The sequence below is a fragment of the Gobius niger genome, assembly GCF_951799975.1.
Source record: "Gobius niger genome assembly, chromosome: 21".
NCBI classification, from domain to species: domain Eukaryota; kingdom Metazoa; phylum Chordata; class Actinopteri; order Gobiiformes; family Gobiidae; genus Gobius; species Gobius niger.
This window is the reverse complement of record NC_136872.1, coordinates 25,856,255-25,884,058: the sequence shown is the minus strand read 5'-3', so window position 1 is coordinate 25,884,058 and position 27,804 is coordinate 25,856,255. Positions and strand designations below refer to the sequence as shown.

Genomic DNA, 27,804 nt, shown 5'->3' with positions numbered 1-27,804 from the left:
GTCCTATTAAAGTCCTTGTAAAGTCCTAGTAAAGTCCTGGTAAAGTCCTTGTAAAGTTCTTGTAAAGTCCTTGTAAAGTTATGATAAAGTCCTGGTAAAGTTCTAGCAAAGTCCTGGTAAAGTAAGGCCCTGGTAAAGCTCTGCGAAGTGGACTTTGCAGGATGTCTCTCTCGGCTCCTCACCTCAGACTCAGACGTCCGTCGCGTTGAGCCTCGCCGTTGCCGCCGTTGCCGCCGCCGTTCCTGCCACCGCCGCCTCCTCTTTCCCTTGGCTCTTGCCCCGCCCACTGCCCTTGGTCTTCTTCACGATTGGATGCAGACTGTCCACCCTGGCGCCGCGCGCTCTGGCCGCCGCCTCCGCTCCGGCGCACTTGAACACGGCCAGGAAGGCGGCGCGGTAGTTGCGGTTCATCCAGCCGTACAGCAGCGGGTTGGCGAAGGTGGAGCACATGGCGACCACGTGGAACAGCGTGTAGAGCAGGCGGAAGTCACGCATGTCCAGCACGCCGCTGTCGATGTCCGTGGCCAGCTGGAAGGCGTGGAAGGGCAGCCAGCTCACGGCGAACACCGCCACCATGGTCACCAGCATCTTCGTGGTGTTACGGCGCCGCTGGTGCCGCTCGGAGGACGCCGACACGTTCTCCGCCGGACTCACGTGACCGCGCAGCTTCGTCCAGATGTGAGCGTACGCGAAGGAGATGATGGACAGAGGCAGGAAGTACTGGAGGATCAGCATGGAGACGCTGTAGAGGGTCCCGTCTGTGCTCTTACCGGGCCACTTCTCTGTGCACACCTAAGGGACAGAGACACGTCAACACCTGAGGGACCTGAGGGACAAGAAACATGTCAACACCTGAGGGACCTGAGGGACACGCCAACACCTGAGGGACAGAGACATGTCAACACCTGAGGGACAGAGACATGTCAACACCTGAGGGACAAGAGGGACCTGAAGGACATGTCAACACCAGAGGGACAAGAGACATGTCAACACCTGAGGGACATGAGGGACAAGAGGGACACGTCAACACCTGAGGGACAAGAGGGACACGTCAACACCTGGAGGACCTGAGGGACACGTCAGAGAGAGACAAGTCAACACGAGACAGAGGCAGAAAGTACTGGAGGATCAGCATGGAGACGCTGTAGAGGGTCCCGTCTGTGCTCTTACCGGGCCACTTCTCTGTGCACACCTAAGGGACAGAGACACGTCAACACCTGAGGGACCTGAGGGACAAGAAACATGTCAACACCTGAGGGACCTGAGGGACACGCCAACACCTGAGGGACAGAGACATGTCAACACCTGAGGGACAGAGACATGTCAACACCTGAGGGACAAGAGGGACCTGAAGGACATGTCAACACCAGAGGGACAAGAGACATGTCAACACCTGAGGGACATGAGGGACAAGAGGGACACGTCAACACCTGAGGGACAAGAGGGACACGTCAACACCTGGAGGACCTGAGGGACACGTCAGAGAGAGACAAGTCAACACGAGACAGAGGCAGAAAGTACTGGAGGATCAGCATGGAGACGCTGTAGAGGGTCCCGTCTGTGCTCTTACCGGGCCACTTCTCTGTGCACACCTGAGGGACAGAGACACGTCAACACCTGAGGGACATGAGGGACAAGAGGGACAAGAGGGACACGTCAACACCTGAGGGACCTGAGGGGCCTGTCAACACCTGAGGGACAGAGACATGTCAACATCTGAGGGACCTGAGGGACCTGTCAACACCTGAGGGACAGAGACATGTCAACACCTGAGGGACATGAGGGACACGTCAACACCTGGAGGACAGAGACATGTCAACACCTGAGGGACCTGAGGGACACGTCAACACCTGAGGAACACGCCAACACCTGGAGGACAGAGACATGTCAACACCTGAGGGACCTGAGGGACAAGAGGGACATGTCAACATCTGAGGGACCTGAGGGACACGCCAACACCTGAGGGACAGAGACACGTCAACACCTGAGGGACCTGAGGGACACGCCAACACCTGAGGGACACGCCAACACCTGAGGGACAGAGACACGTCAACACCTGAGGGACCTGAGGGACACGCCAACACCTGAGGGACACGCCAACACCTGAGGGACCTGTCAACACCTGGAGGACAGAGACACGTCAACATCTGAGGGACCTGAGGGACACGCCAACACCTGAGGGACACGCCAACACCTGAGGGACCTGTCAACACCTGGAGGACAGAGACACACCAACACCTGAGGGACCTGAGGGACAAGAGGGACACGCCAACACCTGAGGGACAGAGACATGCCAACACCTGAGGGACACGCCAACACCTGAGGGACACGCCAACACCTGAGGGACAAGTCAACACATGAGGGACAAGTCAACACCTGAGGGACAAGTCAACACATGAGGGACACGCCAACACCTGAGGGACATGAGGGACATGCCAACACCTGAGGGACATGAGGGACACGCCAACACCTGAGGGACACGCTAACACCTGAGGGACCTGAGGGACCTGAGGGACATGAGGGACACGCCAACACCTGAGGGACAAGAGGGACAGGTTTACACGAGGGACAGGGAGAGACGCTGTAGAGCAGGAATCTCCAACAAGTCAAGACCTGGAGGTAGAAATATGTTGTTTTGCCATCGAAAGTACGTCCTCCTGCTGCTTGTCTTTGTTTGTTTGTTCACAAAACGCAAAATGAACATCGATCAGGGTTATGTCTCGTACCTGATGGTGTGTCCGTCCAGCGTGAAGGAGCCGTACTCCCTGAAGATGGATCAGGGTTGTGTCTCGTACCTGGATGGTGTGTCCGTCCAGCGTGAGGAGCCGTACTCTCTGAAGATGGATCAGGGTTGTGTCTCGTACCTGGATGGTGTGTCCGTCCAGCGTGAGGAGCCGTACTCTCTGAAGATGGATCAGGGTTATGTCTCGTACCTGGATGGTGCGTCAGTCCAGCGTGAAGGAGCCGTAGTCTCTGAAGATGGATCAGGGTTATGTCTCGTACCTGGATGGTGTGTCCGTCCAGCGTGAAGGAGCCATACTCTCTGAAGATGGATCAGGGTTAGGGTCCGTACCTGGATGGTGTGTCCGTCCAGCGTGAGGAGCCGTACTCCCTGAAGATGGATCAGGGTTCGTACCTGGATGGTGTGTCCGTCCAGCGTGAAGGAGCCGTACTCTCTGAAGATGGATCAGGGTTGTGTCTCGTACCTGGATGGTGTGTCCGTCCAGCGTGAAGGAGCCGTACTCTCTGAAGATGGATCAGGGTTTTGTCTCGTACCTGGATGGTGTGTCCGTCCAGCGTGAAGGAGCCGTACTCCCTGAAGATGGATCAGGGTTGTGTCTCGTACCTGGATGGTGTGTCCGTCCAGCGTGAGGAGCCGTACTCTCTGAAGATGGATCAGGGTTATGTCTCGTACCTGGATGGTGTGTCCGTCCAGCGTGAGGAGCCGTACTCTCTGAAGATGGATCAGGGTTATGTCTCGTACCTGGATGGTGCGTCAGTCCAGCGTGAAGGAGCCGTAGTCTCTGAAGATGGATCAGGGTTATGTCTCGTACCTGGATGGTGTGTCCGTCCAGCGTGAAGGAGCCATACTCTCTGAAGATGGATCAGGGTTAGGGTCCGTACCTGGATGGTGTGTCCGTCCAGCGTGAGGAGCCGTACTCCCTGAAGATGGATCAGGGTTCGTACCTGGATGGTGTGTCCGTCCAGCGTGAAGGAGCCGTACTCTCTGAAGATGGATCAGGGTTTTGTCTCGTACCTGGATGGTGTGTCCGTCCAGCGTGAAGGAGCCGTACTCTCTGAAGATGGATCAGGGTTATGTCTCGTACCTGGATGGTGTGTCCGTCCAGCGTGAAGGAGCCGTACTCTCTGAAGATGGATCAGGGTTTTGTCTCGTACCTGGATGGTGTGTCCGTCCAGCGTGAGGAACCGTACTCTCTGAAGATGGATCAGGGTTATGTCTCGTACCTGGATGGTGTGTCCGTCCAGCGTGAGGAGCCGTACTCTCTGAAGATGGATCAGGGTTATGTCTCGTACCTGGATGGTGTGTCCGTCCAGCGTGAGGAACCGTACTCTCTGAAGATGGATCAGGGTTTTGTCTCGTACCTGGATGGTGTGTCCGTCCAGCGTGAAGGAGCCGTACTCTCTGAAGATGGATCAGGGTTATGTCTCGTACCTGGATGGTGTGTCCGTCCAGCGTGAGGAACCGTACTCTCTGAAGATGGATCAGGGTTTTGTCTCGTACCTGGATGGTGTGTCCGTCCAGCGTGAGGAGCCGTACTCTCTGAAGATGGATCAGGGTTTTGTCTCGTACCTGGATGGTGTGTCCGTCCAGCGTGAAGGAGCCGTACTCTCTGAAGATGGATCAGGGTTATGTCTCGTACCTGGATGGTGTGTCCGTCCAGCGTGAAGGAGCCGTACTCTCTGAAGATGGCGAGCGGCGAGGCCAGGACGGCGCTGAGGACCCAGGTCAGGGCGATGACGGCGAAACACACGGGCTTCCTCATCCGCGTCTCCAGGTGGTACACGATACACCTGTGGATGTGGGCGACAAAAAGGGAATGAAATGAAAGTGTAGCGCAAAAAGAATCACAAAAAGAAAGAAAGTCTCCACAACAGCAGCGCGACTTCAGGGTTTCCATCGACTGAGAGAAAGTGTGAAGTCTGCGTTTGATCGTCACGGAGGAACCAGTCTCGCCTTAACCTCTCAGCTCCCGCCTGAACGGAGCACATTCTCTTCAACGTGGCTTTACCCAAATGAAACATTATTATGAAAAGTGTCAAAATTGTGACAAAATACGAGGATGAAAGGAAAAACAAAAAAGTGACGAAAACATGCCGTAAAATGTGATGAAAAAGTGACTGAAAAAGTGATGAAAAAATGATAAAAACATGACGGAAAAAGTGACGAAAAAGCAATGAAAAAAGTAACAAAAACATGGCAAAAACATGATGAAAAAGCAATGGAAAAGTGACCAAAAAAGTGATGAAAAAATGACAAAAACATGGCAAAAAAAGTGACGAAAATGTGACGAAAAAGCAAAGAAAAAATAACAAAAACGGGACTAAAACAGAGATGAAAATGCAACAAAAAGCCAATGAAGAACGGCAAAAATGTGACAAAAAAGCAATGAAAAAAGTGACGAAAACATGACAAAAAAGTGACGAAAAAGTGACAAAAACATGATGGAAAAAGTGATGAAAAAGCAATGAAAAAATGACAAAAATGGGACTAAAACAGAGATGAAATGCAACAAAAAGCCAATGAAGAACAAAAAAGCGCTGAAAAAAACATGTCAAAATCACAACAAGGCGGCAACAACTCGAAGAAAAAGATCCATTCAGTTTTATAGGTCTCAGCTTTCAAACGAGGCGTCACTCTGGCCTTTTGGCTGTAAAGCTCAGCCGGAGAAAAGGCGGGAGGTCAGAGCTTAAACTGTTCTCCAGGATGGAGGGTTCGGGTCTCACCTGTGTCGGTCCAGCGCGATCACGTTGAGCGTCACCGTGGAGACGTGCACGGCGAGGCCCTGGGCGTACGGCAGCAGGAAGCACATGACGCTGCCGAACTTCCACTCGCCCTGCAGCGTGTAGACGAGCGTGAAGGGCAGGCACAGCGCGTTCACCAGGAGGTCGGCTGGAAACACAACAGACAATAATCAGATCGAAACGTCCCGGAAACAGAGGTCTGAACCCGAGGACTGAGCCTTTTCTCCTCCCGCTCCCTGAGGCGGCACCGCTTCGTTTTGAGTTTGTCTCCTTTGATATTTCGGGCGTTTCCCCCTCGTTCATCTTTCTTTTGTACATAAATCACTTTGAGCAGCACGAGTCGCCCGCCCGGCCAGAAACAACACGTTCATTCATGAAAAACACACATGTTAGACTTACTCTGCAGCTGTGCCCTCTCCCCTCTCCCCTCTGCCTTGTGCCCTCTCCCCTCTGTCCTCTGCCCTCTCCCCTCTGTCCTCTCCCCTCTGCCTTGTGCCCTCTCCCCTCTGCCCTCTCCCCTCTGCCTTGTGCCCTCTGCCCTCTCCCCTCTGTCCTCTCCCCTCTGCCTTGTGCCCTCTCCCCTCTGCCTTGTGCCCTCTGCCCTCTCCCCTCTGTCCTCTCCCCTCTGCCTTGTGCCCTCTCCCCTCTGTCCTCTCCCCTCTGCCTTGTGCCCTCTCCCCTCTCCCCTCTGCCCTCTCCCCTCTGCCTTGTGCCCTCTCCCCTCTCCCCTCTGCCTTGTGCCCTCTCCCCTCTGCCCTCTCCCCTCTGCCTTGTGCCCTCTCCCCTCTCCTCTCTCCCCTCTCCCCTCTGCCCTCTCCCCTCTGCCCTCTGCCTTGTGCCCTCTGCCCTCTGCCTTGTGCCCTCTCCCCTCTGCCTTGTGCCCTCTCCCCTCTCCTCTCTCCCCTCTCCCCTCTGCCTTGTGCCCTCTCCCCTCTGCCTTGTGCCCTCTCCTCTCTCCCCTCTCCCCTCTCCCCTCTGCCTTGTGCCCTCTCCCCTCTGCCTTGTGCCCTCTCCCCTCTCCCCTCTCCCCTCTGCCTTGTGCCCTCTCCCCTCTCCCCTCTGCCTTGTGCCCTCTCCCCTCTGCCCTCTCCCCTCTGCCTTGTGCCCTCTCCTCTCTCCCCTCTCCCCTCTGCCCTCTCCCCTCTCCCCTCTGCCTTGTGCCCTCTCCCCTCTCCCCTCTGCCTTGTGCCCTCTCCCCTCTGCCTTGTGCCCTCTCCCCTCTCCTCTCTCCCCTCTCCCCTCTGCCCTCTCCCCTCTCCCCTCTGCCTTGTGCCCTCTCCCCTCTCCTCTCTCCCCTCTCCCCTCTGCCCTCTCCCCTCTCCCCTCTGCCTTGTGCCCTCTCCCCTCTCCTCTCTCCCCTCTCCCCTCTGCCCTCTCCCCTCTCCCCTCTGCCTTGTGCCCTCTCCCCTCTGCCTTGTGCCCTCTCCCCTCTGCCTTGTGCCCTCTCCTCTCTCCCCTCTGCCCTCTCCCCTCTGCCTTGTGCCCTCTCCCCTCTCCTCTCTCCCCTCTCCCCTCTGCCCTCTCCCCTCTCCCCTCTGCCTTGTGCCCTCTCCCCTCTGCCTTGTGCCCTCTCCCCTCTCCTCTCTCCCCTCTCCCCTCTCCCCTCTGCCTTGTGCCCTCTCCCCTCTCCTCTCTCCCCTCTCCCCTCTGCCTTGTGTCCTCTCTCCTCTGCCTTGTGCCCTCTCCCCTCTCCTCTCTCCCCTCTCCCCTCTGCCTTGTGTCCTCTCTCCTCTGCCTTGTGCCCTCTCCCCTCTCCCCTCTCCCCTCTCCCCTCTCCCCTCTTCCCTCTGCCCTCTCCCCTGATCTGCATGATCTGCTTCTGGTTCTGAAAAGTGAACCGCAGTCACTCTTCCTCCTCAGGTTTTCCGTGTATGATCTGCTGCTTTAATTCCCTGCCGTCCTGTAAACGGGGGGAGGAGGGGGGAGAGTTCAGCCGCCGCTCGGTGCTTGTCCCTGATGTTGATCCAAATCCATTTAGAATCCTCCCAAAGCCAAAGTGCTGCCTCCGTTTTAAATATTCACGACGACACGATGTAGCTCCCGGGCCGTGATTCAGAGACAAAGGACTGAGGGGCCGGAGACGCTTCTGCTCGGCTCCGTCAAAGTCACAAGAAGGAGATTTTTCTTTACTGAGGGAGTGAACGAGTGAGTGAACGAGTGAGTGAACGAGTGAGTGAACGCCCCACTCTTCCTGCGGCCCGGAGCAGATACAAACCTGTTAAAGCAGAACTAAGTAACGTGTTTACCTTAATAAACCCTCCCCGTCGTCCCTGTGGGGGTGATACAAGTGTTAAAGGGATGATTGGAGGGTCTTTCATCGCCCCCTGGTGTCTCTGGACAGAAAACCATGTTTGCAACTTCACTGTCACCGGCCCGGAGACACCAATACACACTAATGGAATCACGAAGAAGAAGCTAACAGGCTAACGGGCAAAGCTAACTGCGGGCTAACGTCACTTTAAACAGTATTTACAACTGGATGCAGAGTTACCCTCTCTCCCTTCGTCAGCGTAGGATTTACTCTCCAAGACAATTAATAAGTTAAATCGTAACTTGCTACGACACCTGCAGTTGCGCTTATGGCCTCTAGGGGGAAGAGTTACTTAGTACTGCTTTAAGTTTTGGATCTGAGCGCTCGCTGTGAGCCGTCCCTCCAGCCCAGACGCCAACACCAGTCAAAATCCAGAAGTTTCCAAAACAGGACAGTGACAGTTACAGCCTCACACCAGCTGCCACTCACTGTGAGGCGGCGTCTCTCAGCAGAAACAGTCTGGAGAGGCAGAGGAAGATCTTATATTCTTATTTACTATAGTTTATCAGCAGAAACAGGACACTTGACAACTCTGAGCAGACATTCACTTTTCCCAAGAAACTTCTGTTTTAGCTGGAAAATATTCAGCAGCACCTGCTGTGCAGGAGCTCTCCGGGAAGGAAGAACTTCATCACTTTTTACATCAAAGTCCCTTTAATGTTTTCACCGAAGCAGAATGTTTAAAAGACGAGAGATGTGAGGACCCGAGTTTAACACTCGAACAGAGTCCAAGACTCATGATTTTTGTATTTCTAAGTGAAGGAGCCGTTATGGTTCTTCGTAGCCTTCAAGCGTTAGACGTAGTTGACCTACATGGCATTCTACCACTGGGGGGCAGGATGGAGGCTGGTCTATATGGACACCCAGGTGCCAGTGGGTGTTTGGGTGACGGGAGGTCGCGCGGTTTTTACCGCTTGTCATTAGGGCCCTTAGAGCCATCTACCTCACTGCCACATCCATGTCCGATCCGCATCCGAATTGTTGTCCTTAAAGGAATAGGCCACCGTTTTTCCATACTGAGATATGTTCTTACCTGAGCTTAGCCGAGTTAATATATCCCCGTCTGGTCTTTGTCCGTGCGCTCACACATACGCAGCCTCTCCCACATGTCACATAGCTCCAAAAAAGCTCACGATAGAAGCTACCAAGCTCTTCCACGTGTTCCCTATTTAAATAAAGTTACGTGAAGTGTTTTCATGCGAAGTATATTTACACAGAAATGTAACATGTCGATTTTATAAGCAAATAAAAAGGGGGACTATATTGTGAGGCGTAATGATACAGGAGCACAGCGTCCGCGCAGTAACTCCTAAAGACTTCCCCCGCTCACTTCCGTCAATAGCCTTTTTATCTGCTTATAAAATCGACATGCTACATTTCTGTGAAAACACTTCACGTAACTTTATTTAAATAGGGAACACGTGGAAGAGCTTGGTAGCTTCTATCGTGAGCTTTTTTGGAGCTATGTGACATGTGTGAGAGGCTCCGTTTGCCTGACAGAGCGCACGGACAAAGACCTGACGGGGATATATTAACTCGACTAAAGTGAGGTAAGAACATATCTCAGTATGTAAAAACGGTGGCCTATTCCTTTAAAATCATAATCTTGGGCCGTTACGCACCTCAACCCATGGCCTCCAAAACATGAAAGTTAGCCTGGACATCGTGCTTGGATCAAGCGCGTTTTACCCGGATCCCCCGGCTCCCAGAAGCGAGCAACGGGGAGACAGTCGTCGCTACACTAAGAAAATAAAGACGGACTTTCCCAGCATGTCCTCTGTTCTGGACCAGGCTCGGTCTGGACCAGGCTCGGTCTGGACCAGGCTCGGTCTGGACCTGAGGTGGACCTGAGGTGGACCTGGTGCTCGGTCTGGACCAGGCTCGGCTCGGTCTGGACCTGAGGTGGACCTGAGGTGGACCTGGTGCTCGGTCTGGCCCAGGCTCGGTCTGGACCAGGCTCGGTCTGGACCTGAGGTGGACCTGAGGTGGACCTGGTGCTCGGTCTGGACCAGGCTCGGCTCGGTCTGGACCTGAGGTGGACCTGAGGTGGACCTGGTGCTCGGTCTGGCCCAGGCTCGGTCTGGACCAGGCTCGGTCTGGACCTGAGGTGGACCTGAGGTGGACCTGGTGCCCGGTGTGACCTCTCCTGTGACCTCATCAGTCTCTTACACTGATTGTTTTTTCTGCCTCTTGTGATCACCTGTGACTGAAGCCTCTGAACGACCTTGTGTTTGTTTGTGTTTGTGCTGCACAAATAAACCGTCTCTGCTGAACAAACAACAACAACACAACAACACACACTTTCACTGATTCAAACACACAATGGTCGCCTTTAATCCTGCAGATCACACTTGTATCTGTGAGAGTGAGTGTTTGTGTTTGTGTGTCCTGGTGCTGAGTGTGAGCGGCCGGTGCAGAGACGGTAACAGTGTGTGTGTGTGTGTGTGTGTGTGTGTGTGTGTGTGTGTGTGTGTGTGTGTGTGTGTGTGTGTTTTGTGAAGCCAGGCAGACGTTTGAACAGATGATCGTCGTCGGTCTGGGATTAAACATGACTCAGCGTTTGCTCCGGAGCGGCCGGTGCAGAGACAGAGTTGTTGTGTTGTTGTGTGTGTGTGTGTGTGTGTGTGTGTGTGTGTGTGTGTGTGTGTGTGTGTGTGTGTGTGTGTGTGTGTGTCTGTGAGCGGCTGGTGCAGCGTCAGACGAGGAGGCGGAGCAGAGCGGCTGTAAATGGGTTTTGAGGTGAGGAATAATGAGGGTTTTGAAAAAGTGGAGACGTGAACGACTTAAAGATGTTTTTCCTGATCTTTATTCACAAACTGTGACAGAAACGTCTGACTCACCGATCTGAGCCTCGTCTCCACTGTCAGACGCCGTCATGTGTCTCAGAAAGCGAATCATAAAGGCGTCTGACTGTGGAGACCAGGTTCAGGAAGATTTTTAATTTTTCACACATTTTCCATCATTTTTTCCCCAAACCTTTTTATTTTTGCGTTTTCCATTTTTTTCTCAATTTTTTTTCAACTTTTAAATCACATTTTATTTTTATTCTTTTATCGAAATTTCCCCCAATTTTCCCCCCCATTTTTCCTGCTTTTTTCCACACATTTTCCATCATTTTTCCCCACACTTTTTATTTCTTTTTTTACATTTTCCATTTTTTTCCCCAATTTTTTTTCAACTTTTAAATCACATTTTATTTTTATTCTTTTAGCGAAATTTCCCCCAATTTTTCCCCATATTTTTCCTGCTTTTTTCACACAATTTCCACATCTCGAAACGGTCAAAATCACGAATCTCCGTAACGACTGGAGCACGAAACAAAAACTGTCCTAAAGTCCAGGGTCTCCTCTCTCAGCTCAGATGGGGTCACATGACCGTCTCATAAAGGCGTCTGTCAGTGGAGACCATGTTCAGAAAGATTTTTTTTTTTTTTTGCATTTTGTAATTTTTCACACATTTTCCATCATTTTTTCCCAAACCTTTTTTTTATTTTTTTACATTTTACATTTTTTTCCCCATTTTTTTTTCAACTTTGAACCTCTGACCACCCGCCTAAACCAAATGCATTCTGTCCTCTTTGGCCTTTATACAGGCCTGTGTAACACCTCATTTGAAAGCTAAGACCCACAAAACTGATCTTTTTCCTTGCATTGTTGCTGTGTTGTTTCACCAAAATTTGTATGTTTTTTTTTTCTTTCTTTTTTTTGTCACTTTTTGTTGAATTTTTGTCACATTTTTGTTGAAATTTTGTAACTTTTTGTTGAATTTTTGTTGAATTTTTGTTGAATTTTTGTCACTTTTTTGTTGAATTTTTGTCACATTTTTGTTGAATTTTTGTCACTTTTTAGTTGAATTTTTGTCACTTTTTTGTTGAATTTTTGTCACTTTTTTGACACATTTTTGTTGAATTTTTGTCACATTTTTGTTGAATTTTTGTCACTTTTTTGTCACATTTTTATTGAATTTTTGTCACATTTTTGTTGAAATTTTGTAACTTTTTGTTGAATTTTTGTTGATTTTTTGTTGAATTTTTGTTGAATTTTTGTCACTTTTTTGTTGAATTTTTGTCACATTTTTGTTGAATTTTTGTCACTTTTTAGTTGAATTTTTGTCACTTTTTTGTTGAATTTTTGTCACTTTTTTGACACATTTTTGTTGAATTTTTGTCACATTTTTGTTGAATTTTTGTCACTTTTTTGTTGAATTTTTGTCACTTTTTTGACACATTTTTGTTGAGTTTTTGTCATTTTTTGTTGAATTTTTGTCACTTTTTTGTCACATTTTTGTTGAATTTTTGTCACTTTTTAGTTGAATTTTTGTCACATTTTTGTTGAATTTTTGTTGAATTTTTGTTGAATTTTTGTCACATTTTTGTTGAATTTTTGTCACATTTTTGTTGTCTTTACATCCTTGTTTTCTTCTCATTTTTTGTGGCTGTTTTGGTGCTTTTTCCCCCAGGAAGCTTTTTGATTAGGGTAAAGCCAAACTGGAGAAATTGGAATCCGTTCAGGTGGAAGTTAAGAGGTTAAATCACATTTATTTTTTTCTCCATATTTCGTCAAAATTTCCCCCAATTTTTCCCCCACATTTTCCACATCTCGAAACGGTCATAATCCCGACTCTCAGCCTGGGTTTCTGGTGAACGTCTCCATAGCGACTGCACCGTGAAACAAAGCGGTCCTTTAGATCACATGACTCCCTCGTGAAGGCGTCTGAAGTGGAGACCATGTCCAGACTCAGATGAACGTGTTCCTGCCCCCCCCTCCCGGAATGAAGGTCCGTGTTTACGCCCAGAGCTACGTTTAATTATTGAGCCGTATCTTCAGGTCCTCCCGGTCGTCTGAAGTCCGGCCCGAGCGCCGAGTCTCCGCGGGGCCGCTCTTAATTACAGTAAATAATAAAGCAGCCGGACTTTCTCGCACTGCTTTGGCGCCGGCGGCTCCTCGTCTCGGCCAGTTTCAGATCCGTGAGACTTTTCTCCTCAGGGCTGGGTTTAATGCCGCCTAATTATGAATAAATATGAGTTTCGTCGTTCAGAAACCTCTAGGAGCAGGAGGATTATAACGAAACGGGTGGTTTTCAGGTCAGGAATCACCAGTTTTACCCAAATCTAAACTTTACAAAGGAGACGCTGCAGGTGAAAAATGATAAATGTAGAGATATGTGGATTAATGACATAAATGTGAGGAGAATCATCTACAGGGTTTCCACGAGGCATCTGCATTTCTTAGAAGATAATATTTACAAATATAAATATTAGAAAGTGTCTGCAAAGAATCATGGAAAGTAACTGAGTCCCAAGGTCATGAGTAAACAATGTGAACAGCAGGGGCTCAAAACACACCCCTGCGGGAAACCAGTGCAGAAACACAAAGGTCACATGACATTTTTTGTTTGTTTTTTGCACATTATTCCTTCATTTTTTCCATTTCCATTTTCTTTTCTTTTTTTTCATTTTCCATATTTTTTTCTATTTTTCCAACTTTTTAATCGCTTATTTATTATTTTTCCCCCCCCCATATTTCATCAAAAATTCCCCCCACTTATTCCTACATTTTTCCTATTTTTTCCGCATTGTTTCCCACATTTTTCCTCCTTTTTTAATACAAACATCTGCATTTCATCCTCACATTATTATCATGAGATGCTACAAGGTCATGAGTGAACAATGTGAACAACAGGGGGCTCAAAACACACCCCTGCGGGAAACCAGCGCTGACCTTCAGCTCATCAGAAAAACGAAGGTCACATGACTGTCTCATAAAGCCGTCTGAAAGTGGCGACCATTTCCAGAACAATGGACCGCGTTCTATTTATATATTTTTTTGTTTTTTGCATTTTGTCATTTTCCAAAACATTGTTTTTTTTTACATTTTCCATATTTTTTTCTATTTTTTCCAACTTTTTAATCGCTTATTTATTTATTCATTTTTTTTTTCATATTTCGTTAAAATTGTATCTACATTTTTCCTATTTTTTCCACATTGTTTCCCACATTTTTCCTGCTTTTTTAATACAAACATCTGCATTTGATGATCGCATGATTATCATGAGATGCTACGAGGTCATGAGTGAACAATGTGAACAGCAGGGGGCTCAAAACACACCCCTGAGGGAAACCAGCGCAGAAACACGAAGGTCACATGACATTTTTAGTTTGTTTTTTGCATGTTGTCGTTTCTCACACATTTTTCCTCCATTTTTTCCCCAAACCATTTTTTTTTTACATTTTACATTTTTTTTCCAACTTTGAAATCACTTTTTTTTTTTTATATATTTCGTCAAAAAATCCACCCAATTATTCCTACATTTTTCCTATTTTTTCCACATTGTTTCCCACATTTTTCCTGCTTTTTAAATACATACAGGGTCAAAATCATGAGTAAACAACGGGAACAGCAGGGGGCTCAACACACACCCCTGCGGGAAACCAGAGCAGAATAACGAAGGTCACATGACTGTCTCATAAAGCCGTCTGAAAGTGGAGACCATTTCCAGAACAATGGGCCGCGTTCTATTTATAAATTTTTTTTTTTTTTTTCATTTTGTCATTTTCCAAAACATTTTTTTTTTTTTACATTTTCCATATTTTTTTCTATTTTTTTCCCAACTTTTTAATTGATTATTTATTTATTTATTTATTTATTTATTTATTTATTTATTTATTTATTTATTTTTACCCATATTTTGTCAAAAAATCCACCCAATTATTTCTATAATTTTTCAGTTTTTTCCACATTGTTTCCCACATTTTTCCATTTTTTACCCAAACCGTTTTTTTTTTTTTTTCATTTTCCATTTTTTTCCCAACTTTTGAATCACTTTTTTTTTCTGTATTTCGTCAAAAAATCCACCCAACTATTCCTACATTTTCCCTATTTTTTCAAACTTTTTAATCGCTTATTTATTTATTTATTATCCCCATATTTCGTCAAAAATTCCCCCCAATTTAACCTACATTTTTCCTATTTTTTCCGCATTGTTTCCCACATTGCGGGGGAAAAAATCAATGTTTATGTTATTTGTTATGGCTGGTTTCCCGCAGGGCTGTGTTCTGAGGCCCCTGCTGTTCACATTGTTTACTCATGACCTCGTAGTATCTCATGATAATAATGTGATATTTAAATGCAGATGATACGACCTTCACTGGGCCGAGTTCATCATCAGGAGGAGGTGGAGAAACACGTCAAAAACATGTGACCTATTGTACATGTTTTAGTGGTAGGGGAAACCGGAGGAAACCAGACACGGGGAGAACATGCAAACTCCACAGAAAGGCCTCGTCCAGGACCTTCTCGCTGTGAGGCAGGAGCACTATCCACTGTGCCACCTGTGTGTGTATGTGGTATGAAGTATGTAGTATGTAATTGTAGTTGTAGAATGTAGTAGTATGTGGTAGTATGTAGTATGTAGTAGTATGTAGTATGTGGTAGTAGTAATTGGTACCTGCACGCCGAGCAGCCGAATGGTGTTGTAGTACTTGTATGTAGGTCACATGACATTTTTTGTTTGTTTTTTGCATTTTGTCGTTTCTCACACATTTTTCCTTCATTTTTTCCCCAAACCATTTTTTTTTTACATTTTACATTTTTTTTTTCAACTTTTAAATCACTTTTTTTTTTCATATTTCGTCAAAAAATCCACCCAATTATTCCTACATTTTTCCTATTTTTCCCACATTGTTTCCCACATTTTTCCTGCTTTTTTAACACATACAGGGTCAAAATCATGAGTAAACAATGTGAACAGCAGGGGGCTCAAAACACAGCCCTGCGGGAAACCAGAGCAGAAAAATAAAGGTCACATGTCTGTCTCATAAAGCCGTCTGAAAGTGGAGACCATTTCCAGAACAATGAACCATGCTCTATTTATTTATTTTTTAGTTTTTTGCATTTTGTCATTTTCCAAAACATTTTTTTTTTTTTACATTTTCCATATTTTTTTCTATTTTTTTTCCAACTTTTTAATTGATTATTTATTTATTTATTTATTTATTTATTTTTACCCATATTTTGTCAAAAAATCCACCCAATTATTTCTATAATTTTTCTATTTTTTCCACATTGTTTCCCACATTTTTCCATATTTTCCCCAAACCGTTTTTTTTTTTTTACATTTTCCATTTTTTCCCCAACTTTTGAATCACTTTTTTTTTTCATATTCCGTCAAAAAATCCACCCAACTATTCCTACATTTTCCCTATTTTTTTCCAACTTTTTAATCGCTTATTTATTTATTTATTTATTATCCCCATATTTCGTCAAAAATTCCCCCCAATTTTACCTACATTTTTCCTATTTTTTCCGCATTGTTTCCCACATTGCGGGGGAAAAAATCAATGTTTATGTTATTTGTTATGGCTGGTGTCCCGCAGGGCTGTGTTCTGAGGCCCCTGCTGTTCACATTGTTTACTCATGACCTCGTAGTATCTCATGATAATAATGTGATATTTAAATGCAGATGATACGACCTTCACTGGGCCGAGTTCATCATCAGGAGGAGGTGGAGAAACACGTCAAAAACATGTGACCTATTGTACATGTTTTAGTGGTAGGGGAAACCGGAGGAAACCAGACACGGGGAGAACATGCAAACTCCACAGAAAGGCCTCGTCCAGGACCTTCTCGCTGTGAGGCAGGAGCACTATCCACTGTGCCACCTGTGTGTGTATGTGGTATGAAGTATGTAGTATGTAATTGTAGTTGTAGAATGTAGTAGTATGTGGTAGTATGTAGTATGTAGTAGTATGTAGTATGTGGTAGTAGTAATTGGTACCTGCACGCCGAGCAGCCGAATGGTGTTGTAGTAGTTGTATGTAGGTCACATGACATTTTTTGTTTGTTTTTTGCATTTTGTCGTTTCTCACACATTTTTCCTTCATTTTTTCCCCAAACCATTTTTTTTTTACATTTTACATTTTTTTTTTCAACTTTTAAATCACTTTTTTTTTTCATATTTCGTCAAAAAATCCACCCAATTATTCCTACATTTTTCCTATTTTTCCCACATTGTTTCCCACATTTTTCCTGCTTTTTTAACACATACAGGGTCAAAATCATGAGTAAACAATGTGAACAGCAGGGGGCTCAAAACACAGCCCTGCGGGAAACCAGAGCAGAAAAATAAAGGTCACATGTCTGTCTCATAAAGCCGTCTGAAAGTGGAGACCATTTCCAGAACAATGAACCATGCTCTATTTATTTATTTTTTAGTTTTTTGCATTTTGTCATTTTCCAAAACATTTTTTTTTTTTTACATTTTCCATATTTTTTTCTATTTTTTTTCCAACTTTTTAATTGATTATTTATTTATTTATTTATTTATTTATTTTTACCCATATTTTGTCAAAAAATCCACCCAATTATTTCTATAATTTTTCTATTTTTTCCACATTGTTTCCCACATTTTTCCATATTTTCCCCAAACCGTTTTTTTTTTTTTACATTTTCCATTTTTTCCCCAACTTTTGAATCACTTTTTTTTTTCATATTCCGTCAAAAAATCCACCCAACTATTCCTACATTTTCCCTATTTTTTTCCAACTTTTTAATCGCTTATTTATTTATTTATTTATTATCCCCATATTTCGTCAAAAATTCCCCCCAATTTTACCTACATTTTTCCTATTTTTTCCGCATTGTTTCCCACAATGCGGGGGAAACAATGCGGAAAAAATCAATGTTTATTTTATTTGTTTTGGCTGGGTACCCGCAGGGCTGTGTTCTGAGGCCCCTGCTGTTCACATTGTTTACACATGACCTCGTTATCTCATGAAAATAATAAGGCTCCGTCCAGGACCTTCTCGCTGTGAGGCAGGAGCACTAACCACTGTGCCACCCCGCTGTGAGGCAGGCGCACTAACCACTGTGCCACCTCGCTGTGAGGCAGGAGCACTAACCACTGTGCCACCCCGCTGTGAGGCAGGAGCACTAACCACTGTGCCACTCACCCACGGCCAGGTTGGCGATGAAGAAGTTGGTGACCGTCCTCAGCGTCTTGAAGCGGTAGATGACGTAGATGACCAGAGAGTTCCCCACGAGCCCCAGGACGATGATGGTGCTGTAGGCCAGGATCAGCACCACCTGCAGGACACACGGGGAACTGCAGCAGCCGCGGCATGTGGTGTGAAGTATGTGGTAGTATGTGGTAGTATGTAGTAGTATGTAGTAATTGGTACCTGCACGCTGAGCAGTCGAATGCTGTCGTAGTAGTTGTATGTGGTATGAAGTATGTAGTTGTAGTTGTAGTATGTAGTAGTATGTGGTAGTATGTGGTAGTATGTGGTAGTATGTGGTAGTACGTAGTATGTGGTAGTATGTGGTAGTATGTGGTAGTATGTGGTAGTATGTAGTAGTATGTTGTAGTATGTGGTAGTATGTAGTAGTATGTGGTAGTATGTAGTAGTATGTTGTAGTACGTAGTATGTGGTAGTATGTAGTAGTATGTTGTAGTACGTAGTATGTGGTAGTATGTAGTAGTATGTTGTATGTTGTAGTATGTTGTAGTATGTAGTAGTATGTTGTATGTTGTAGTATGTTGTAGTATGTGGTAGTATGTGGTAGTATGTGGTAGTACGTAGTATGTTGTAGTATGTGGTAGTATGTAGTAGTATGTAGTAGTATGTAGTAATATGTTGTAGTATGTAGTAGTATGTAGTAGTATGTAGTAGTATGTAGTAATATGTTGTAGTATGTAGTAGTATGTAGTAGTATGTAGTAATATGTTGTAGTATGTGGTAGTATGTGGTAGTATGTAGTAGTATGTGGTAGTATGTGGTAGTATGTGGTAGTATGTGGTAGTACGTAGTATGTGGTAGTATGTGGTAGTATGTAGTAGTATGTGGTAGTATGTGGTAGTATGTGGTAGTACGTAGTATGTGGTAGTATGTGGTAGTACGTAGTATGTGGTAGTATGTGGTAGTATGTAGTAGTATGTGGTAGTATGTGGTAGTATGTGGTAGTACGTAGTATGTGGTAGTATGTGGTAGTATGTGGTAGTATGTGGTAGTATGTGGTAGTATGTGGTAGTATGTGGTAGTATGTGGTAGTATGTGGTAGTATGTGGTAGTACGTAGTATGTGGTAGTATGTGGTAGTACGTAGTATGTGGTAGAATGTGGTAGTATGTAGTAGAATGTGGTAGTATGTGGTAGTATGTGGTAGTATGTGGTAGTATGTGGTAGTATGTGGTAGTATGTAGTAGTATGTGGTAGTATGTGGTAGTATGTGGTAGTACGTAGTATGTGGTAGTATGTGGTAGTATGTGGTAGTACGTAGTATGTGGTAGTATGTGGTAGTATGTGGTAGTATGTGGTAGTATGTGGTAGTATGTGGTAGTATGTGGTAGTATGTGGTAGTATGTGGTAGTATGTGGTAGTATGTGGTAGTACGTAGTATGTGGTAGTATGTGGTAGTACGTAGTATGTGGTAGTATGTGGTAGTATGTAGTAGAATGTGGTAGTATGTGGTAGTATGTGGTAGTATGTGGTAGTATGTGGTAGTATGTGGTAGTACGTAGTATGTGGTAGTATGTGGTAGTATGTGGTAGTACGTAGCATGTGGTAGTATGTGGTAGTATGTGGTAGTATGTGGTAGTATGTGGTAGTATGTGGTAGTATGTAGTATGTGGTAGTATGTGGTAGTATGTGGTAGTATGTAGTAGAATGTGGTAGTATGTGGTAGTACGTAGTATGTTGTAGTATGTGGTAGTATGTAGTAGTATGTAGTAGTATGTAGTAGTATGTGGTAGTATGTTGTAGTATGTGGTAGTATGTGGTAGTACGTAGTATGTTGTAGTATGTGGTAGTATGTAGTAGTATGTAGTAGTATGTAGTAGTATGTGGTAGTATGTTGTAGTATGTAGTAATATGTTGTAGTATGTAGTAGTATGTAGTAGTATGTAGTAGTATGTAGTAATATGTTGTAGTATGTAGTAGTATGTAGTAGTATGTAGTAATATGTTGTAGTATGTGGTAGTATGTGGTAGTATGTAGTAGTATGTGGTAGTATGTGGTAGTATGTGGTAGTATGTGGTAGTACGTAGTATGTGGTAGTATGTGGTAGTATGTAGTAGTATGTGGTAGTATGTGGTAGTATGTGGTAGTACGTAGTATGTGGTAGTATGTGGTAGTATGTGGTAGTACGTAGTATGTGGTAGTATGTGGTAGTATGTGGTAGTATGTGGTAGTATGTGGTAGTATGTGGTAGTATGTGGTAGTATGTGGTAGTATGTGGTAGTACGTAGTATGTGGTAGTACGTAGTATGTGGTAGTATGTGGTAGTACGTAGTATGTGGTAGTATGTGGTAGTATGTAGTAGAATGTGGTAGTATGTGGTAGTATGTGGTAGTATGTGGTAGTACGTAGCATGTGGTAGTATGTGGTAGTATGTGGTAGTATGTGGTAGTATGTGGTAGTATGTGGTAGTATGTGGTAGTATGTGGTAGTATGTGGTAGTATGTGGTAGTATGTGGTAGTATGTGGTAGTACGTAGTATGTGGTAGTATGTGGTAGTATGTGGTAGTATGTGGTAGTATGTGGTAGTATGTGGTAGTATGTGGTAGTATGTGGTAGTATGTGGTAGTACGTAGTATGTGGTAGTATGTGGTAGTAGTAATTGGTACCTGCACGCCGAGCAGCCAAATGGTGTCGTAGTAGTCGTATGTGGTATGAAGTATGTAGTTGTAGTATGTAGTAGTATGTAGTAGTATGTGGTAGTATGTGGTAGTATGCAGTATGTAGTAGTAGTATGTGGTACCTGCACGCCGACCAGCCGAATGGTGTCGTAGTAGTCGTATGTGGTATGAAGTATGTAGTTGTAGTTGTAGTATGTAGTAGTATGTGGTAGTATGTAGTATGTGGTAGTATGTAGTATGTGGTAGTATGTGGTAGTATGTAGTAGTATGTAGTAGTATGTGGTAGTATGTAGTATGTAGTAGTAGTATGTGGTACCTGCACGCCGACCAGCCGAATGGTGTCCTCGGGGAAGTTCATGCCGTCGCCGGGCAGCGGTTGCCATGACGACGCCTCCTCCTCCACAGGGTCCGCCCCCGTGGCGTTGCTGGCTTCGGCGGCCGCCATCTCGGGGTCAGTCAGGGCCGCGCCATTTCCCTCACTGAGGAGAGAGAGAGAGAGAGGTCACGGGTTCAAGTCCGGCAGGAAGTGAAGACGGTGTTTTTTTATATTATTCGTTCTGTTTACGCGTTTTTGTTTTGAATAATTATCAACAAAATCAACTCTGCCGACGCACAACGTGTGACGGATAAAAGTGGAATGTTGTGTGACTTTGTGCGTCAAACACTGAGGCCGTAACGCAGGACTAAGCCCCGCCCACTGTTTCACTCGATCACAGATACAGGTCACTCAGATGAAACTCTAATCCCACAGACACAACACGCCGGGATTAACATCTGTCCGTATGTCCTGTGTATGTTTCCCGTTCCTCATGTGTGTCCTGGTGTTTCCTGTTCCTCATGTGTGTTTGTGTTTCCCGTTCCTCATGTGTGTCCTGGTGTTTCCTGTTCCTCATGTGTGTTTGTGTTTCCCGTTCCTCATGTATGTTTGTGTTTCCTGTTCCTCATGTGTGTTTGTGTTTCCCGTTCCTCATGTATGTTTGTGTTTCCTGTTCCTCATGTGTGTTTGTGTTTCCCGTTCCTCATGTATGTTTGTGTTTCCTGTTCCTCATGTATGTTTGTGTTTCCTGTTCCTCATGTGTGTTTGTGTTTCCTTTTCCTCATGTGTGTTTGTGTTTCCTGTTCCTCATGTGTGTTTGTGTTTCCCGTTCCTCATGTATGTTTGTGTTTCCTGTTCCTCATGTGTGTTTGTGTTTCCCGTTCCTCATGTATGTTTGTGTTTCCTGTTCCTCATGTATGTTTGTGTTTCCTGTTCCTCATGTGTGTTTGTGTTTCCTTTTCCTCATGTGTGTTTGTGTTTCCTGTTCCTCATGTATGTTTGTGTTTCCTGTTCCTCATGTGTGTTTGTGTTTCCTGTTCCTCATGTGTGTTTGTGTTTCCTGTTCCTCATGTGTGTTTGTGTTTCCTGTTCCTCATGTATGTTTGTGTTTCCTGTTCCTCATGTATGTTTGTGTTTCCTGTTCCTCATGTATGTTTGTGTTTCCTGTTCCTCATGTATGTTTGTGTTTCCTGTTCCTCATGTGTGTTTGTGTTTCCTGTTCCTCATGTGTGTTTGTGTTTCCTGTTCCTCATGTGTGTTTGTGTTTCCTGTTCCTCATGTGTGTTTGTGTTTCCTGTTCCTCATGTGTGTTTGTGTTTCCTGTTCCTCATGTGTGTTTGTGTTTCCTGTTCCTCATGTGTGTTTGTGTTTCCTGTTCCTCATGTGTGTTTGTGTTTCCTGTTCCTCATGTGTGTTTGTGTTTCCTGTTCCTCATGTGTGTTTGTGTTTCCTGTTCCTCATGTGTGTCCTGGTGTTTCCCGTTCCTCATGTATGTTTGTGTTTCCTGTTCCTCATGTATGTTTGTGTTTCCTGTTCCTCATGTGTGTTTGTGTTTCCTGTTCCTCATGTGTGTTTGTGTTTCCTGTTCCTCATGTGTGTTTGTGTTTCCTGTTCCTCATGTATGTTTGTGTTTCCTGTTCCTCATGTGTGTCCTGGTGTTTCCTGTTCCTCATGTATGTTTGTGTTTCCTGTTCCTCATGTGTGTTTGTGTTTCCTGTTCCTCATGTATGTCCTGGTGTTTCCTGTTCCTCATGTATGTTTGTGTTTCCTGTTCCTCATGTGTGTTTGTGTTTCCTGTTCCTCATGTGTGTTTTTGTTTCCAGTTCCTCATGTATGTTTGTGTTTCCTGTTCCTCATGTGTGTTTGTGTTTCCTGTTCCTCATGTATGTTTGTGTTTCCTGTTCCTCATGTGTGTTTGTGTTTCCTGTTCCTCATGTATGTTTGTGTTTCCTGTTCCTCACGTATGTTTGTGTTTCCTGTTCCTCATGTATGTTTGTGTTTCCTGTTCCTCACGTGTGTTTGTGTTTCCTGTTCCTCATGTATGTTTGTGTTTCCTGTTCCTCACGTGTGTTTGTGTTTCCTGTTCCTCATGTATGTCCTGGTGTTTCCTGTTCCTCATGTATGTTTGTGTTTCCTGTTCCTCATGTGTGTTTGTGTTTCCTGTTCCTCATGTATGTCCTGGTGTTTCCTGTTCCTCATGTGTGTTTGTGTTTCCTGTTCCTCATGTATGTTTGTGTTTCCCGTTCCTCATGTGTGTTTGTGTTTCCTGTTCCTCATGTATGTTTGTGTTTCCCGTTCCTCATGTGTGTCCTGGTGTTTCCCGTTCCTCTCATGTGTGTCCTGGTGTTTCCTGTTCCTCATGTATGTTTGTGTTTCCTGTTCCTCATGTGTGTTTGTGTTTCCTGTTCCTCATGTATGTTTGTGTTTCCTGTTCCTCATGTGTGTTTGTGTTTCCTGTTCCTCATGTGTGTTTGTGTTTCCTGTTCCTCATGTGTGTTTGTGTTTCCTGTTCCTCATGTGTGTTTGTGTTTCCTGTTCCTCATGTATGTCCTGGTGTTTCCTGTTCCTCATGTATGTTTGTGTTTCCTGTTCCTCACGTGTGTTTGTGTTTCCTGTTCCTCATGTGTGTTGGTGTTTCCTGTTCCTCATGTGTGTTTGTGTTTCCTGTTCCTCATGTGTGTTTGTGTTTCCTGTTCCTCATGTATGTTTGTGTTTCCTGTTCCTCATGTGTGTTTGTGTTTCCTGTTCCTCATGTGTGTTTGTGTTTCCTGTTCCTCATGTGTGTTTGTGTTTCCCGTTCCTCATGTATGTTTGTGTTTCCTGTTCCTCATGTGTGTTTGTGTTTCCCGTTCCTCATGTATGTTTGTGTTTCCTGTTCCTCATGTGTGTCCTGGTGTTTCCTGTTCCTCATGTATGTTTGTGTTTCCTGTTCCTCATGTATGTTTGTGTTTCCTGTTCCTCATGTGTGTCCTGGTGTTTCCTGTTCCTCATGTATGTTTGTGTTTCCTGTTCCTCATGTGTGTTTGTGTTTCCTGTTCCTCATGTATGTTTGTGTTTCCTGTTCCTCACGTATGTTTGTGTTTCCTGTTCCTCATGTATGTTTGTGTTTCCTGTTCCTCACGTATGTTTGTGTTTCCTGTTCCTCACGTATGTTTGTGTTTCCTGTTCCTCATGTATGTTTGTGTTTCCTGTTCCTCATGTGTGTCCTGGTGTTTCCTGTTCCTCATGTGTGTCCTGGTGTTTCCTGTTCCTCATGTGTGTTTGTGTTTCCTGTTCCTCATGTGTGTTTGTGTTTCCTGTTCCTCATGTGTGTTTGTGTTTCCTGTTCCTCATGTGTGTTTGTGTTTCCTGTTCCTCATGTGTGTTTGTGTTTCCTGTTCCTCATGTATGTTTGTGTTTCCTGTTCCTCATGTATGTTTGTGTTTCCTGTTCCTCATGTATGTTGGTGTTTCCTGTTCCTCATGTGTGTCCTGGTGTTTCCTGTTCCTCATGTATGTTTGTGTTTCCTGTTCCTCATGTATGTTTGTGTTTCCTGTTCCTCATGTATGTTTGTGTTTCCTGTTCCTCATGTATGTTTGTGTTTCCTGTTCCTCATGTGTGTTTGTGTTTCCTGTTCCTCATGTATGTTTGTGTTTCCTGTTCCTCATGTGTGTTTGTGTTTCCTGTTCCTCATGTGTGTTTGTGTTTCCTGTTCCTCATGTATGTTTGTGTTTCCTGTTCCTCATGTATGTTTGTGTTTCCTGTTCCTCATGTGTGTCCTGGTGTTTCCTGTTCCTCATGTATGTTTGTGTTTCCTGTTCCTCATGTATGTTTGTGTTTCCTGTTCCTCATGTATGTTTGTGTTTCCTGTTCCTCATGTATGTTTGTGTTTCCTGTTCCTCATGTGTGTTTGTGTTTCCTGTTCCTCATGTGTGTTTGTGTTTCCTGTTCCTCATGTGTGTTTGTGTTTCCTGTTCCTCATGTGTGTTTGTGTTTACTGTTCCTCATGTGTGTTTGTGTTTCCTGTTCCTCATGTGTGTTTGTGTTTCCTGTTCCTCATGTATGTTTGTGTTTCCTGTTCCTCATGTATGTTTGTGTTTCCTGTTCCTCATGTGTGTCCTGGTGTTTCCTGTTCCTCATGTATGTTTGTGTTTCCTGTTCCTCATGTGTGTTTGTGTTTCCTGTTCCTCATGTGTGTTTGTGTTTCCTGTTCCTCATGTGTGTTTGTGTTTACTGTTCCTCATGTGTGTTTGTGTTTACTGTTCCTCATGTGTGTTTGTGTTTCCTGTTCCTCATGTATGTTTGTGTTTCCTGTTCCTCATGTGTGTTTGTGTTTCCTGTTCCTCATGTGTGTCCTGGTGTTTCCTGTTCCTCATGTATGTTTGTGTTTCCTGTTCCTCATGTATGTTTGTGTTTCCTGTTCCTCATGTGTGTCCTGGTGTTTACTGTTCCTCATGTATGTTTGTGTTTCCTGTTCCTCATGTGTGTCCTGGTGTTTCCTGTTCCTCATGTATGTTTGTGTTTCCTGTTCCTCATGTGTGTTTGTGTTTCCTGTTCCTCATGTGTGTTTGTGTTTCCTGTTCCTCATGTGTGTTTGTGTTTCCTGTTCCTCATGTGTGTTTGTGTTTCCTGTTCCTCATGTGTGTTTGTGTTTCCTGTTCCTCATGTGTGTTTGTGTTTCCTGTTCCTCATGTGTGTTTGTGTTTCCTGTTCCTCATGTATGTTTGTGTTTCCTGTTCCTCATGTATGTTTGTGTTTCCTGTTCCTCATGTATGTTTGTGTTTCCTGTTCCTCATGTATGTTTGTGTTTCCTGTTCCTCATGTATGTTTGTGTTTCCTGTTCCTCATGTGTGTTTGTGTTTCCTGTTCCTCATGTGTGTTTGTGTTTCCTGTTCCTCATGTATGTTTGTGTTTCCTGTTCCTCATGTATGTCCTGGTGTTTCCTGTTCCTTATGTGTGTCCTGGTGTTTCCTGTTCCTCATGTGTGTCCTGGTGTTTCCTGTTCCTCATGTGTGTCCTGGTGTTTCCTGTTCCTCATGTGTGTTTGTGTTTCCTGTTCCTCATGTATGTTTGTGTTTCCTGTTCCTCACGTGTGTTTGTGTTTCCTGTTCCTCATGTATGTTTGTGTTTCCTGTTCCTCATGTATGTTTGTGTTTCCTGTTCCTCATGTATGTTTGTGTTTCCTGTTCCTCATGTATGTTTGTGTTTCCTGTTCCTCATGTATGTTTGTGTTTCCTGTTCCTCATGTATGTTTGTGTTTCCTGTTCCTCATGTATGTTTGTGTTTCCTGTTCCTCATGTGTGTTTGTGTTTCCTGTTCCTCATGTATGTTTGTGTTTCCTGTTCCTCATGTGTGTTTGTGTTTCCTGTTCCTCACGTATGTTTGTGTTTCCTGTTCCTCATGTATGTTTGTGTTTCCTGTTCCTCATGTGTGTTTGTGTTTCCTGTTCCTCATGTGTGTTTGTGTTTCCTGTTCCTCATGTGTGTTTGTGTTTCCTGTTCCTCACGTATGTTTGTGTTTCCTGTTCCTCATGTATGTTTGTGTTTCCTGTTCCTCATGTGTGTTTGTGTTTCCTGTTCCTCATGTGTGATTGTGTTTCCTGTTCCTCATGTGTGTTTGTGTTTCCTGTTCCTCATGTATGTTTGTGTTTCGTGTTCCTCATGTATGTTTGTGTTTCCTGTTCCTCATGTGTGTTTGTGTTTCCTGTTCCTCATGTGTGTTTGTGTTTCCTGTTCCTCATGTGTGTTTGTGTTTCCTGTTCCTCATGTATGTTTGTGTTTCCTGTTCCTCATGTGTGTTTGTGTTTCCTGTTCCTCATGTGTGATTGTGTTTCCCGTTCCTCATGTATGTTTGTGTTTCCTGTTCCTCATGTGTGTTTGTGTTTCCTGTTCCTCATGTGTGTCCTGGTGTTTCCTGTTCCTCATGTATGTTTGTGTTTCCTGTTCCTCATGTATGTTTGTGTTTCCTGTTCCTCATGTGTGATTGTGTTTCCCGTTCCTCATGTATGTTTGTGTTTCGTGTTCCTCATGTATGTTTGTGTTTCCTGTTCCTCATGTGTGTTTGTGTTTCCTGTTCCTCATGTGTGTTTGTGTTTCCTGTTCCTCATGTATGTTTGTGTTTCCTGTTCCTCATGTATGTTTGTGTTTCCTGTTCCTCATGTATGTTTGTGTTTCCTGTTCCTCATGTGTGTTTGTGTTTCCCGTTCCTCATGTATGTTTGTGTTTCCTGTTCCTCATGTATGTTTGTGTTTCCTGTTCCTCATGTGTGTCCTGGTGTTTCCTGTTCCTCATGTATGTTTGTGTTTCGTGTTCCTCATGTATGTTTGTGTTTCCTGTTCCTCATGTGTGTTTGTGTTTCCTGTTCCTCATGTGTGTTTGTGTTTCCTGTTCCTCATGTGTGTTTGTGTTTCCTGTTCCTCATGTATGTTTGTGTTTCCTGTTCCTCATGTATGTTTGTGTTTCCTGTTCCTCATGTATGTTTGTGTTTCCTGTTCCTCATGTATGTTTGTGTTTCCTGTTCCTCATGTGTGTTTGTGTTTCCTGTTCCTCATGTATGTTTGTGTTTCCTGTTCCTCATGTATGTTTGTGTTTCCTGTTCCTCATGTATGTTTGTGTTTCCTGTTCCTCATGTGTGTTTGTGTTTCCTGTTCCTCATGTATGTTTGTGTTTCCTGTTCCTCATGTGTGTTTGTGTTTCCTGTTCCTCATGTATGTTTGTGTTTCCCGTTCCTCATGTGTGTTTGTGTTTCCTGTTCCTCATGTATGTTTGTGTTTCCTGTTCCTCATGTGTGTTTGTGTTTCCTGTTCCTCATGTATGTTTGTGTTTCCTGTTCCTCACGTGTGTTTGTATGTCCTGGTGTTTCCTGTTTGTTTTACTGTGAAAAACAATAAACTAAAGAAGGTTCATCAGTCCCTTAAAGGCGGTGCTGCTTTAAGTCCATGGAGCATTTTATATAAGAGACCACTTTATTAAGCAGATCATCATTTTCAAACAATATGGGAAAGAAAAAGGATCTTTCTGCTGATGAAAAGCGTGAAATAGTTGAATGTCTTGGTCTAGGTGTGAAAACCTTCGATATTTCAT

The 27,804-nt window shown here is 44.6% G+C and overlaps 1 protein-coding gene across 1 annotated transcript; it reads right to left on the bottom strand.

Annotated features, from left to right (window-relative positions):
* Positions 1-189: 189 nt before the first annotated feature.
* Positions 190-20,929, bottom strand: npy2rl (neuropeptide Y receptor Y2, like; the record flags this gene model as incomplete). Its single annotated transcript, XM_079579743.1, has 5 exons — positions 20,744-20,929; positions 17,745-17,877; positions 5,467-5,632; positions 4,383-4,533; positions 190-792 (listed from the first exon to the last, which is right to left on the bottom strand). Exons 1-5 carry the CDS (start codon positions 20,870-20,872, stop codon positions 190-192), a joined length of 1,182 nt encoding a protein of 393 aa, XP_079435869.1. The 5' UTR covers positions 20,873-20,929.
* Between the last annotated feature and the right edge of the window lie 6,875 nt (positions 20,930-27,804).